This window comes from Rhineura floridana, chromosome 1 (assembly GCF_030035675.1).
Source record: "Rhineura floridana isolate rRhiFlo1 chromosome 1, rRhiFlo1.hap2, whole genome shotgun sequence".
In the NCBI taxonomy this organism is placed as follows: Eukaryota; Metazoa; Chordata; class Lepidosauria; order Squamata; family Rhineuridae; genus Rhineura; species Rhineura floridana.
Genome location: NC_084480.1, coordinates 216,409,903 through 216,424,181, shown reverse-complemented (window position 1 = coordinate 216,424,181; position 14,279 = coordinate 216,409,903). Strand labels below are relative to the sequence as shown.

At 45.4% G+C, this 14,279-nt stretch overlaps 1 protein-coding gene across 11 annotated transcripts in view; it reads left to right on the top strand.

The window, feature by feature from the left end:
- Nucleotides 1–14,279, top strand: part of KIF13A (kinesin family member 13A) — a 186,102-nt gene that overhangs the window by 134,943 nt on the left and 36,880 nt on the right. For 9 of the 11 annotated variants that reach the window (XM_061592869.1, XM_061592858.1, XM_061592899.1 and 6 more), the window contains 6 exons: nt 177–269; nt 460–612; nt 926–1,003; nt 1,346–1,390; nt 3,302–3,413; nt 8,209–8,334. In XM_061592869.1, the coding sequence (XP_061448853.1) occupies nt 177–269; nt 460–612; nt 926–1,003; nt 1,346–1,390; nt 3,302–3,413; nt 8,209–8,334 (607 nt within the window). The remainder of the gene's footprint in view (nt 1–176; nt 270–459; nt 613–925; nt 1,004–1,345; nt 1,391–3,301; nt 3,414–8,208; nt 8,335–14,279) is intronic. The other 2 variants (XM_061592906.1, XM_061592915.1) reach the window with 1 other exon arrangement.

The window sequence follows — 14,279 nt, the reverse complement described above, 5'->3', positions numbered from 1 at the left end:
AACATGTTTATTTAAGAGGTGTACACTGAAAATTTATCTGAGCCATAGATTGCAATTTTAGGATTGAATGCAAATTTCAAAAATAGTTTTTCCTAGTATGTTTATTAGCTTGCTTACTTGGTCACATTATTCATCATGTGAATACTGTATTCTTAAAAATATTTTTTGTTTTTTAGAGTTTTACCCAAAGTCTCAAACGAAGAATATCCCTGAAGAATATGTGGTATGCTTCTGGTGTGACCTATGAAATTGTATCAAATATACCAAAGGTAATTTCTACTATACTTTTATCTAGACATTAGAATAAATGGGAAGATCAAAATAGAGGAGAATCCTGTAAACTGCTTTCTCAAACTACTTTTTAAAGTATTTTGAAGTGGTCTCTGTATCTGGAAAAACTGCATAATATTGCGTTCCATTTGTGTCCCAGTTTTAAAACAGATACAACTTAAATTTTAGGCCACAGAAGAAATTGAAGATCGGGAGACTTTGGCTCTGATGGCAGCCAAGAATGAAAATGAAGGTACATCTGATGGTGAAACTTATATTGAGACGTATACTCGTGGAGTGTTGCAGGTGGAAAACATTTTGAGTCTTGAACGATTAAGACAGGTGAGTAGAAAAAAGCTCCTTAGGTTAGTTGTCAAAAAGTGGCCACAAGGGATGTCTCTTATTTTCATTTTCTTTCCCTGTAGTATTAGGTTGTTGGCAGGCATGGTTGATGTGAACTTGCTTTTGGGATGCAGTTTTGATGTAATACTGCATTCTTATTCTGTCTTCAGAAGCATCAAACCTAATTAAAATAAAAATGAGTCCTCTGTAGAAATAAATGTACCTTTTTATATACTTTCTGAAATGTGCTTTAATGGTCCAGATCTATAACTGGAACAATGAATTTCAGTTTACTCATTCTGTTTTAACACAGGCAGTCACAGTCAAAGAGGCTCTTTCTACTAAGACTCGACACATACAGAGGAGTGTCAGCACACCGAACGTCCACAACGTAAGATGCTCTTTAAGGGTGGCAAATTCTTATATTACTAAAAAATGTGAAGGTTGTAGACAAATGTATACCATTTTCGACCCTGGAATAATGAGATTAGTCTGTAGAATAAGTTGTCAAAGGAAACTGTGGAATATCAATTGAGGATAAACAATAGATGGAGATTAAGGCTATGAAGTTCTGATGCCATGCTTGCTAGCCTCTCATACTCTGAGTTTACAAATGCAATCTAGGCTTAGTAGTGGGTAAGGAGACTGCAGTTCCCTTGTGGAGCCAAACCAACTGCTTTAGCAGGCTGATAGCATTCAATTTGGCTCATATCTATTCATTGTTGTGTTTTAGGTATCCTGCAGTCGTTTAGATCTTTCTGGCTGTGATGAAGATAAGGTATGGAAATTCAGAAAAGTGAACAAGTGTGGTGAAACCTCTAGTCTTGTAAGGTGTTTGAAAATGCAGTTGAGTAGAATTGCCTTTTCCTATTTGATACAAGAAAAGCTTAACCTTTGTCTTTAGTAATGTATTAATTTTGAAAATAATAAGTTACTTAGAACAGGAATCTGGAATGTAATATGGTGGGTTGTATGTAACTAATTCCTACTCAGAGTAGACCCGTTGAAATTGATAGTTACATTAACTTCACTGGGTCTACTGTGAGTAGGTCTGGCAATTAATACCACCCAATGTTACTGACCGGAAAAAATCAAGGTAAATTTCTGTAATTCAGCAAGGGTTATTTGTCATTCTATATGAAATGTTTTTCAGTTATTTCTCTTGAGTGGCAGAGGAGAGAGGGCACAATCAATTTCTCAGGGTAGTTAGTGTAAAATCAGTCAATTAAATCCAGGAATTTCCTTATGTAGGAGAAATTTTCTTCTCCATTGGGGTCTTTTGCTGGGGGTCCTTGAATAAAATTCAAGAGACAGGCTTGGAGCAAAAAGGTAGGCCTTTATTAAAAAAAACAAGCATATGCAGGGTCAGCCTCCCAGTAACATCCAAGAGAGACGGCACTGAGGCACTGTGTGCAAGGCTTTTTTATAGAGTACACTTACAACATGTGACAATAGTTCACCAACTTATGAGTGCTTGCCCACATAACATCATTCCAAACCAATCAGAAAGCATTAGCTAACTCCTGTGGTGATTCCAAGATTCTGTCCATATCATAAATGTTACCATTGTCCTACTGTCTCTTCAAGACTAATGAATTTTGGTTCTAGTTGGAACAGTTACTTATTGTGAATGTGCTTTCAGGCATACTCAGTACATTCCATTGTTTTCAGATGGGTCAGGCTGACTCAGGTACTGGAGAAATTTGGACAAGTTCCCTTGAGTTAAGTTTGGGAACTTAATTCAGGGTGTTTGGGAATGTATGAGCACCCCCAGTTCTATTCCTTTGCCATAGGGGTTCTTATGTCCTTATACTTCCTCAGAAATCCCATTCCCTTGCTTATGAAATACATAGCTCAAGAGAGGGAATTATATTTAAAACACTTGAGCTCATTCTGAAATCACACAAACAGAAGGAAAGAAGTGGTTAACTAGTATTTGTTCTAGCCTCTTAGATATATAGACAGACAAGCAGACCACCCCAGATGTACCCTTTTTCTTAACTTTGTTTTAAAATTATTATAAAATCTTTCTATTTCCCTTCATTAAAACATTTAATTGTGCTATAGGACTTTTCCTCTCTAGATGGCATTATTGCTATACATAGGAATTAAACTTCAGCAATTTTCATTAATCGCTACTTTCTCCCGCTCCTTGATTCCGAACAATAAGTAATTAATCTCCAGCCTAGTCAAATACCAGTTGGTTTGCCAAGAAAACAGGCAGTCAGTATGACCTGTTGCCAATGGCAACAGGTTCTGAGTTAAATATTAAGATTCAGGTTTTTCCTATAAGAATGAATCTCAGGGCCCCTATAGGCCTGAAGTTCAATATTTAACTCCTTATGATTATAAAGAAATGTGCCTTCTTAATATCTATGTTTATATATGTGTGGATATATAGAATTCCCCATTACTTATTTCACTGTGAAATAATAGAGATTACAGAGTATTTTTGTAATCTATTTTGACAAAATAAGGCTGCACTCCTAGACACACGATAGAGTTTATTTCTGAGTAAAAATGCACAAGATTGAGCTGCACAAAAGAAATCAGAAAAGGTTTCATAATAACAGATGTACATGAGAGAGAGAGAAAACATAGACTATTCTGAAAGAAACTGAACTCTTCTGATTTTTAGCTTGCAAATTAATATTTTCTTTGTTTTTTTCTGGGTTGTTTGTCACTTTAGGATTGGTCAGAAGGTCATCCAGATGTATTAGATTGTTCCTTCAGTTATCAAGATGTATCATGTTATGGTACTTTACCTAGGGATTCACCTCGCAGAAATAAAGATGCCTGTGGTAAGGTTTTTATTGTGTTTAGTTTTAATTGGGTCAGTAAAAGTCATTCTTAAAAGAAAAGGTCGGTGATATAAAGGGTATTTTCCTCTGTTTTACTGTTTTCAAATTCCTAGTACAGTAGGGCCCCGCTTATACGGCGGGTTAGGGACCAAGCCCCCGCCATAAAGCGGAAATCGCCGTAAAGCGGAACCCATAGACTATAATGGGGCCATTGCGCAAAAATGACGCGAAAATGTTGCAAAATGCTGTAAAATCAGCTTTAAAAGGGGGAATTTCCTGCCGCCGCATTAGCAGAACTCCGGAATGCGAAGTGCCCGTAAGTGAGGCCCTACTGTATATTCATTAATGGGTAAAGTAACATTCAGTCCAAAACTGTGCAATGTTTTAATCTGCTAGCAAAGACTATTTCTCCCATGTTCATGAAGGTTAGCATATGGGCCCTTTGGTGTACTGCAAGTATAAAAAACAACTTCAAAAGTAATTCCTACTAGCACCCTTTAGGTTACAAAGTTAGAATGGGATGCACTTCTCCAGACTAACCACTCAGTGTCATATGCCAATGAGTTTTATCTCTTTAGAACCAGCATTCATAGACCAGCTTTGTTTTCCAGCCATAGATGGTCTAGTGGCATTGTGTGGTCAGTCCAGTGGTATTATGTGTTCTCTTTCTCAATAATAATAATAATAATAAATTTAATTTCTGTGTCGCCTATCTGGCCAAAGGCCACTCTAGGCGACGTACAAAACAGTTAAGACACAATGAGATAAAATACAATAATACAATAAAAAACAGTATGAGAACAATACAGCAGCAACAATATTAAAACAGGGTAGGAGGCATTTCAGTCACAGTAATTAACCCTCCCCGGAGATCCCAAAGGCCTGTTGAAAGAGCCAGGTCTTTAAGGCTTTACGGAATACATTTAGGGAAGAGGCGTGCCGGAGATCTTGTGGGAGGGAGTTCCAGAGAGTGGGGGCCGCCACTGAGAATGCCCTCTCTCTTGTACCCGCCAATCTAGCTGTTTTTGTCGGCGGGATTGAGAGAAGGCCTTGAATGGCTGATCTTGTCGGGCGGCATAATTGGTGGCGTTGAAGGCGCTCCGTAAGATAAACTGGGCCGAGACCGTATAGGGATTTAAAGGTTAATACCAACACCTTGAATTGGGCCCGGAAAACAACTGGAAGCCAGTGTAGATCGAACAACACTGGTGTGATGTGATCCCGGCGGCGACTATTCGTAAGTAGTCGAGGCGCCGCATTTTGTATCAGTTGTAATTTCCGGACCGTTTTCAAGGGTAACCCCATATAGAGCGCATTACAGTAGTCCAAACGAGAGGTGACCAGGGCATGTACTACCAGGGGGAGCTGATGAGCAGGAAGGTAGGGTTGCAGCCTTTGTATGAGGTGTAGTTGATACCAGGCTGCCCAGCTCACTGCCGAAATCTGAGCCTTCATGGACAGCCTGGAGTCAAGTACAACCCCAAGGCTGCAGACCTGGTCCTTCAGGGGTAAACTCACCCCATTGAACTTCAAGTCAACATCTCCCAACCTTCTTTTGTCCCCCACAAGTAGCACCTCGGTCTTATTGGGGTTCAGCTTCAGCTTGTTCCTTCCCATCCATCCACTCACGGATTCCAGGCACTTGGACAAGGTCTCCACAGCCAACTCTGGTGAAGATTTAAATGAAAGATAGAGCTGAATGTCATCTGCATATTGGTGACACTGCAGCCCAAATCTCCTGATGATTGTCCCCAGCGGCTTCATATAAATATTAAATAGCATGGGAGAGAGGATAGAGCCCTGTGGCACACCACAATTGAGAGGCCAAGGGTCTGAAACCTCCTCCCCCAATGCTACTTGTTGGTACCTATCGGAGAGAAAGGAACGGAACCACTGTAATACAGTGCCTCCAATTCCCAATCCCTCCAGGCGATGTAAAAGGATACTGTGGTCGACAGTATCAAAAGCCGCTGAGAGATCGAGGAGGACAAGAAAGGTGAATTCTCCCCTATCTAATGCCCTCCTCAAATCATCTACCAGAGCGACCAAGGCTGTTTCAGTTCCGTGACCAGTCCTGAAACCCGATTGGTATGGATCCAAGTAATCCGTTTCATCCAAGTGTGTTGACAACTGGTTGGCCACCACTCGCTCAATGACCTTGCCCAAAAATGGTAGGTTCGAAATTGGGCGGAAGTTATTGAAAACTTGGGGATCCAAGGAGGGCTTCTTCAGGATGGGCTTTACAATTGCCTCCTTGAAGGCTGATGGCATCACACCCTCTTTCAAGGAAGCGTTTACCACCGCCTTGATCCCCTCGCCCAATTTCTCTCTGCAGCTCATAAGGAGCCACGATGGGCAAGGATCAGTTAGACAAGTGGTAGGCTTCACAGATGAAAGCACCTTGTCCACATCCTCAGAAGGGAGAAGCTGAAACCGATCCCAACTTACCGGCATGCAACTGGCCAACTCTGGTTCATCCACTGTATCCACGGCGCACGGGATCGAGCTCCGTAAGTGTTCGATTTTGTCAGCGAAGTGCTTTGCTAATATATTACAGGAGGCCTTTGACTGTTCCAAGGGTTCCTGAGCAACTGGACCAACCAGGCTTCGGACCACCTGGAACAGCCTCCTGGGACAGCACTCCGCAGACGCAATAGAGGCAGCAAAGAAAGCCTTCTTTCCTGCCTTTATTGCCACTTGGTAGGCAGCTACTGCTGCTCTAACCTGTGTCCGGACATCTTCGGAGCGAGATTTCCGCCACCGGCGTTCTAGTCGTCTCACCTCCTGTCTCAAACTACGCAACCGCGGTGTATACCATGGTGCTAGTTGAGTTCTATTCATGGGGAGAGGACGTTTCGGAGCCACCCGGTCTAATGCCCTGGTGATCCCATCATTCCACTCCTTCACCAGGGTTTCGACCGGGCGACCTTCAGCAGGTTCCAATTCCCCTAGCGCAGTCAGGAATCCTTCTGGATCCATCAGGCGCCTGGGGCGGACCATTCTAATAGGTCCTTCACCCCTGCGGAGGGGGCATGGCATCGAGAAGTCCATGTTTACCAGGTAGTGATCTGACCATGACACAGGGGTGGAATGAACCACTCCCAACTTCAGACCACTTCTCTCCTCTCCCAGGACAAACACAAGGTCGAGAGCATGACCGGCTACATGGGTGGGCCCAGTATTACTAAGGTGCAGTTCCCAGGAAGCCATGGTTTCCAGGAAATCCCGAGGGGTTCCAGTGAGAGTGGCCTCGGCATGCACGTTAAAGTCACCCAGCACTAACAATTCTGGGGACAATGCCCGTACAGCCGAGACCACCTCCAGCACCTCGGCCAGGGAGTCTGCTGTGCAGCGGGGTGGGCGGTACACCAGCAGGATCCCTAAACTGCCCTTCGGGCCCAACCTCCAGTACATACAATCAACAAATTGAGTCCTATGGAGAGGAGGTCTGGCAAAAACCAAGGACTCTCGGTAGATGACTGCCACGCCCCCTCCCCGCCTTCCTACCCTCGGCTGCTGTGCATAACGGAAACCTGGTGGACACATGGCCTCAAGAATGGGAGCAGAGGCTTCGTCCAACCAAGTTTCCGTAATGCATGCCAGGTCTGCCCGCCCATCCAAGATCATATCATGAATGAGTGAGGTTTTCTGAGCCACAGACCTGGCATTACATAACAGCAGTCGAAGGTCGGTAGGAACCTTGTGTCCCCCAGTTTTCGTCTGGTTCTGAGCAGACCCGGAACATGGGATGGATATAATGCATCTATCCCGTGTTCCCCTATTCCGGCATGGTCTCAAGAGGGAGGCACAGCCTAAAGATGCTACCAACTGAACAATTAATTTTGTTTTACATCATGCATGCAAGGCTTCAGCCCTTTCCACACATTCAGCACTTGCAGCCTCTGTCTTCAATAGAGTATCTCTTCTTGGATTGACAAACTCTTGAAAAATCCATGTCAGGATGCTGACAGAATGCAAAAGACTGCTAAAAATTTTATGGGCTGCAGCTTTTGTGGCAGATGCTATGCTGGATACAACTCAGTTGGCAGCAAGGTCAACAGAAGCTGTTTTGCTAGCAAGAAGGTCTATGTGGTAGAGGCATTGGGAGGCAGATTCTTAAAGAGTGTTGGGACAGGATTTACTTTGAAGTTGTTTTTGGCTCTTAGAGCACCAAAGTGCCCACATGCTAATCTTTCAGTTGAGAACACTGGTTCCTTCTCTTACTGACACAACCAGAGATCTGGGACATTCCAAGTTCCCAAAATAAATGATCTATGAAGAATAGCTTCCTAGGCTTCACTTACAAATCTATACATAAAGCTCTTTTTCAAGAAAGTATTATACTAAAGAATCTTGGCCAGGCTTTTTTATTTGACTAAACTTCTATTGGAAAATGGAAATGGATTGCCTTCAAGTTGATTCCAAATTGTGGCAACCCTATGAAGAGGGTTTTCATGGTAAGCGGTATTCTGAGGTGGTTTACCACTGCCTTCCTCTGAGGCTGAGAGGCAGTGACTGACCCAAGGTCACCCAGTGAGCTTCATGGCTGTGTGGGGATTCGAACCCTGGTCTCTGAGGTCGTAGTCCAACACCTTAACCACTACACCACACTGGCTTTCAAACTTTTATTAAATTATTTATTTTAGAGAATCAAAAATAACAAAGAATAGATTACTTATGCAGCTTCTTCTTCCCATTGCTTGTATACATATATTGAAAATCCTTCATTCAGACGATTGCATAGTCCAATATTTATTTTACATTTTCTATCACAACTTTCCTACGGTGAACTCAGAACCTGTAAGTTCAGTGGCAGAGCAAGGATTTGAATGTGGGTCTCCCTGGTCCAAGTTCAGCACTCCAGCCACTACACCATACTGGCTCCAGAGGCATGGTTTTAATATTGGCATGCTTGGAGCAGGTAAGTTGTCTCTTTTGTATCTCATTGTTTAGAGCTAGTGTGGTCTAGTGGTTAGAGTGTCAGGCTTGGGATTCATATTCTCATGCAGCCAGGACACTCACTGGATGATCTGGGCCAGTCACCATATCTCAATCTAACCCAGCCTTCACCAACCTGGTTTCCTGCAGTTGTCATTGGACTCCCATCATGCTCTTCTGGCTGGGGCTGGTGAGAGTTATAGTCTAACAAGATCTGGAGGGCACCAGGTTAGTGAAGGCTGGTATAACCTAGCTCACAGGGTTATTGGGAGGATAAAAGGTAGAGGGAGCTATGTATACCACTTTGTGCTCTTTAGAGTAAAAGGTGGGGATGGAAATAAGATGAATAAATTGGGTAGAATGAGCACAAGCAGAGCATGCTATCTCTTAAAATTTTCAACAAGATTGTATCTCTGCATCTCCAGGTCCTAAGCCCAACTGCAGCTGAATAAGTAATAAATGACTATATTCACTAGGGCTACATAATTACATTTCTGTCTAGTAACAACCTTACTAGCATTTGAATGGAGTCGAACACGAGAGTAGACAGACAATATGTTTACGGATCATAGCTCAGAAGTAGTGTATATTTTGTATGCAGAAGGTCCCAGATGCTCTTACTTAGCATCTTTAGTTCAAAGGATCAGTACCAGGTGATCATCTTGAGATTATAGAGAGCTGCTGTCAGTTATAGTACTCAATAATACTAAGCTAGATGGACAAGTAGTCTGACCCAGTATAATACAGCTTCCAATGTCTCATTACCTGGCTCCTGGTGAAGAAAGCACAGAATTATTTTCACCAGGTAGCATGCCATCACGTGGGTTATTGCGCCATCTAGCGTCTGAAGGCAAGAATGCACTGAAGGAAAGACCTAGGCTGCTCATGCCCCTCCCATTCCAGTTCATTCTTGCCTTCTTCCGAGGTAGTTGTGAAACTATGTTTAGTGAGTTGTTTGTGTGAGGAATGAGTGTGTGAAGAGGGGTGAAAAGTGGGAGAGTGGCACTGCAGGGCTTGTTATTTGCCTTTTGGTTTTCAGTAGCCCTAGTGCAGTTCAACTTTCTTATTTTCTATTTTTTGGATTTTTTACCCCCCCTCCCATTGGAGAGCCAGTGGTTTCTGCAGAGCAGGCAAAGCCAGTATTTTACCTCATGGGGCTCGCAGCAGCAGTCCCGGCCATTTGTTCCCTCTTCCCACCTCCACTCCCACCAATGCGTGGCTTGTGGCTGCGGTCCTGGGGGTTTATTTTCCCTTCCCACCTCCACTCCAACAGCATGAGGCTTGTGGCTGCAGTCCCGGAGGTCTGTGAAGCCTCCTTCATGAGCTCCTGCCCCCTCACCTTTTTTGTTCCAGGGCTCAAGGCTGCAGCCCCAGTGGATCATACTGGAGCTCACGGCTGCCAAGCCTCCTTTGTGAGCTCGCAGCTGCAGCTTCTTTCCCCTCACCTTTTTTCGTCCCAGCGCTCATGACTGCGGCCCCAGAGGCCCATAGTGGAGCTCAAAGCTGTGGCTCTAGTCAACTGCTGGGTCAGCGGAGTTTGCTGACGCGGTCCATCTGGAGCTCATGGCTGCGGCTCCCTTTAGATCTTGCTGTGGTGGCAGCTCTGAGCACTTGTCCTTCCCGCCTTTGCGCAAATGCCTGCCATTTTGGCCACTTGTGACGGCTCTTGCCCTTATCAGCACTTGCACCCATCATTTTTTTCCCCTTTTCCCCACCTTTTTTTGTTTCCACCATTTTGTTTTTTCTGTTTTCCTACTTTTTTTCTTTAAAGGGATGTTTTACTCTTTGGGCATTTCTTACCACCTCTGCTGCTAAGTAACATTGTTTTCTGCCCTCTGCATATAGGGGTGCATATCTATCTGTCTGTCTGACTGTCTGTCTGTCTGTCTGTCTGTCTGTCTAATCTATCTATCTATCTATCCTAATCTATCCTAATCTATCCTAATCTATCCTAATCTAATCTAATTTACACACACATATATAAAAAAACAGAGAGACAACCAAGTCAAAGTGCACCAGAGTGGTACCACATTCTCCTACCGTGTGCATGTACCCACGCTCTAATTTCATTGTGCCTCAGTGCTAGTAGTGCACTCGGGGCTGTACCACTCCCCTCATCCTTGGGAGTGTACCCATGCTCCCTATTCACACCGCACCCCTCTTCCAGTGCGTGTATTGACCAAAAGATACTGCACCTCTCTCTGACATGCGTGTATAACATGGCAGATCAAGCACCAGAGGCAGGCCAGGCGCCAGTTGCAGAACAGCAGTGCACAGCCACCGCCATACAAGGCAGAAGGCTTCTAAGCACCATTCCAAGACTGTGCCCAAAACTAAACAACACTTCTACCCAGATGGCCACTAAGCGAGCACGATATGTGTCATTTCCAACCTCGTCGGAAAAGCCATCTACCTCGGCCACTGTTATAGGGCAGGGGAGATTGACAGCCCTCTTTTACTCTCCAGCAGGGTCATCGGAGGAGGACTTTGAAGGTTTCCCTAATCAGACATCCTTTGATGGTCTGCCTCAAACGATTTCGATGGCTATGGCCCAAGTCTCTTGCCAGCCTGATGCAACTGTTTCATCTTTGCCTCAACAGGTGCAGCCAGTGACTCTGGACCCCCAGATGGGCACACATGTTTCTCTGCTGGGGTTGCAGTTGACGCCAGAATTTGTCTCTCAGCTGAAGGATACCCTGTTGGGCTCATTCTCGCTAGCATAGTCGCTTCCACAGGTGAACCCTATGGGCCAGTCCGTGCCACCCTCAGGGAGATCAGCTTGTACGCAACTTCACACCAGCATTACTACTTATCACTGCCATTTGGAGGTAGCTTGAGTGCTCTCACCAAATCCCTTCAATGTTACCAGGGGCAGAATTGGAGCTGAGCTGATGGATTCAGGGGATTCCTTGATACCATATGAGGCGGAAGGAGATGACTGGAGTGGTGAATCGGAGGTGGTGGAGGATACCTCTTACCACTTGTTTAACTCAACAGATTATTTTCCACTATTTCTCAGAATGCTGGAACTCTAGGTCTCCAATCTCCGCAGGCCGAACCAATGCCTCCCCCAGTGAAGGGGGCCAGGTTCTGAGAACCCCCAGATTTTCGGATCATTTCCATCCTGTTCCGGACCCCGTTGACAAGCTGGCTAGGGAGGAATGGGCTCAGCCCGTTGACAAGATGGCTAGGGAGGAATGGGCTCAACCTTTACATGCTCAGTGGTTTTCAGCCCTGTCCAACAAACACTATGCCCTGGCTCCAGATTTTATGAATCGGCTGAATGTTCCGTAGTGGATGACCCAATTTCAAGTTTGGTGTCCAGATCTCTCCTTCCAAAGGAAGAGGACTCCCAGCTCAAGGACCCATCTGAAGCTTCACAAGTCAGCTGCTTTCATGGCAACACCATCGTGGACACAACTCAGTTTGCAGCATGGGCTATGGCAGATACCATGGCCAGAGTTAATCTCTCTACGGCTCCATACACAGGAACAATTTTTTTTTTGGGAAAAGGCCCTCACAGCAGTATCAGTAGATTCCAAGGAGAAGCAGAAGCCAGTCTTGGCCACAAACAAAAAGGAGGACTGGAGATCATTTAGGAGATTCGGTCCATTCCATCCTTTTCAGCCTTTTTGAGGAATGCAGCCTGGTGGGAGAGGCCTTGATTTTCTATTTTTGATCTTCCAAGGGAACTTGGCCCAAACAACAATTCCAGGGTAGATCTCAGCACCAGGGAAGACAAGGTTCCTTGTCCTCATCATCCGGAAGGGGAGATTGTCAGCGGAGGCAATACTGACACCATTCCTGTCAGAGACAGATTACTCCATTATGCAGAACAGTGGCTATGTTTGACGATGGACTCTTGGGTCAGAGATCTCACAGGGCTCAGTTACAAAATAGATTTTTGGTTGACCCCCCCCGAACAGGTTTCTTGCCTATCCTCTGCCCCATTCTCTAGAGAGGTGAAGTATAGTGGAGGAAGCCATACGGCACCTTCTCGAGATCGCAGCCATAGAACCAGTATTACTGGCCGCACATTCTGTGGGGGTCTGCCCCTTCTTGTTTGTGGTTCCTAAGAGAGATATTTCGTGGAGACCTGTGCTAGACCTCAAGTTTCTCAACAGGTTTGTGAAATACCGGTGCTTCAAAATGGAGTTCCTAGCCTTGATCATAGAAGCTCTGCAGGAGGGGGACTTCCTGGACTCCATCGACCTGAAGGTGGCATAACGCCATTTTCCAATCTGCCCTGCCCACAGATGTTTCCTGAGGTTTGCTTTTGGCCAGAACACTTTCAATATCGGGCCATGCTGTTCAGCCTCTTTTCTGTTCTGAGAGTGCTCACCAAGGTGATGGTCACCCTAGTTGCCCATCTCTGTCTCCGGGGGTCCACACTTATCTGTATCTGGATGACCTACTGCTCCGGGCAGAGTCCAGGTATCAGGCCTTGATTCACGTGCATCGCGCTCTTGAAACCTTGGTGGACCACGGGTTCTTGGTCAACATCGAAAAGAGTCGCCTAGCTTCTACACAACATCTACAGCCCTTGGGAGCCATTCTGGACCCAGCTCAGGCCATGGTTTTCCTATCACCAGTGCTGATTACAACCATCAGGGATATGGCACAACTCCTGATGCATTGTTCGGGGCGTATGTGATCTTGCTGGTGAAGGCCTTGGGCATTTTCGTATCCGCCATTCATATTGTACCTTGGGCTCATCATCATACTCATCCATTCCAATGGGCCTTTGTGCCATTTCAGTCGGACATTGCCAATTCCACGCATTGAGAAATTTGTCTACTGCCCTCACTGCACTCTTCCCTCCTGTGGTGGTCTGAAACTCGGAACCTCCGGAAGGGAATTTCATTCAGAGAGCCGGACAGGATAGTAATTATGACAGATGCCAGTATGATCAGTTGGGGGCCCCACTGCAACTCCCAATTTTCTCAAGGTACCTGGTCCGTGTCAGAGAAGGGTCACAGCATAAACTGGCTGGACCTAAGGATGGTCCATCTGACCCTTCATCATTTCCAGCTGATCCGGACAGACAACACCTGTGTAAAATCGCACTTGAACCAGCAGGGGCGCACCAGGTCCCAAATCCTCCAAACGGAGGCCACCCTGATATTCAACTGGGCCAAGAGTCATCTGCTATCCTTGAGGGCAGAACTCTTCAGTGGGGTTCTGAATGTCACTGCAGACTGGCTCAGCAGACAGCAAGCGATTCCAGGAGAGTGGAGACTACATCCAGCAGTGTTTCGCCTCCTCCAACACCGTGTCTGCATCCTGACAGTGGATCTGTTTGCTATGAGTCACAACTCTCAGTTTCCCCAGTACTACTTAAGATACCTAGATTCAAGGGTGGAGTCTGTGGATGCTCTTCCGTTTCCTTGGCCGGACGGCCTCCTGTATGCTTTTGCTCCTGTTCACTTTTCCTCCTGTTCCCTTCCTTGGCAGAACACTGAGGAAGCTTCGGCACAAACAGGCTCAAATGGCTCTTCTAGCTCCCTACTGGTCTCACCACCTGTGGTTCTCAGACTTGCTTTCCCTATCAATAGCAGATCCTTGGAGGCTGCCAAGAAGGCCGGATCTTCTCTCGTACGGGCCGATCTGGCACCCAGATCCCGACTAGTTGAATCTGATGGCTTGGCGTCTGAGCAGACACAGTTGATCTGCACAGGTCTATCACAGGAGGTTATTGATACCATTCTGGCCTCTAAATAGCCGTCGACAAATTGCATTTGTACATGGTCATGGTCTGTACACGGTCTGCTTTTCCCAACTGGTGTGCTACCTGGGCTCTTCAACCTTCGCAAGCCGCTGTACAACAAGTCTTACCGTTTCTTCACAGAGGTCTGAAGATGGGATTGAAAGCCAACATCTTGCATCACTAGGCTTCCACTATATCTACAATTTTGTCTGTTAACCCTT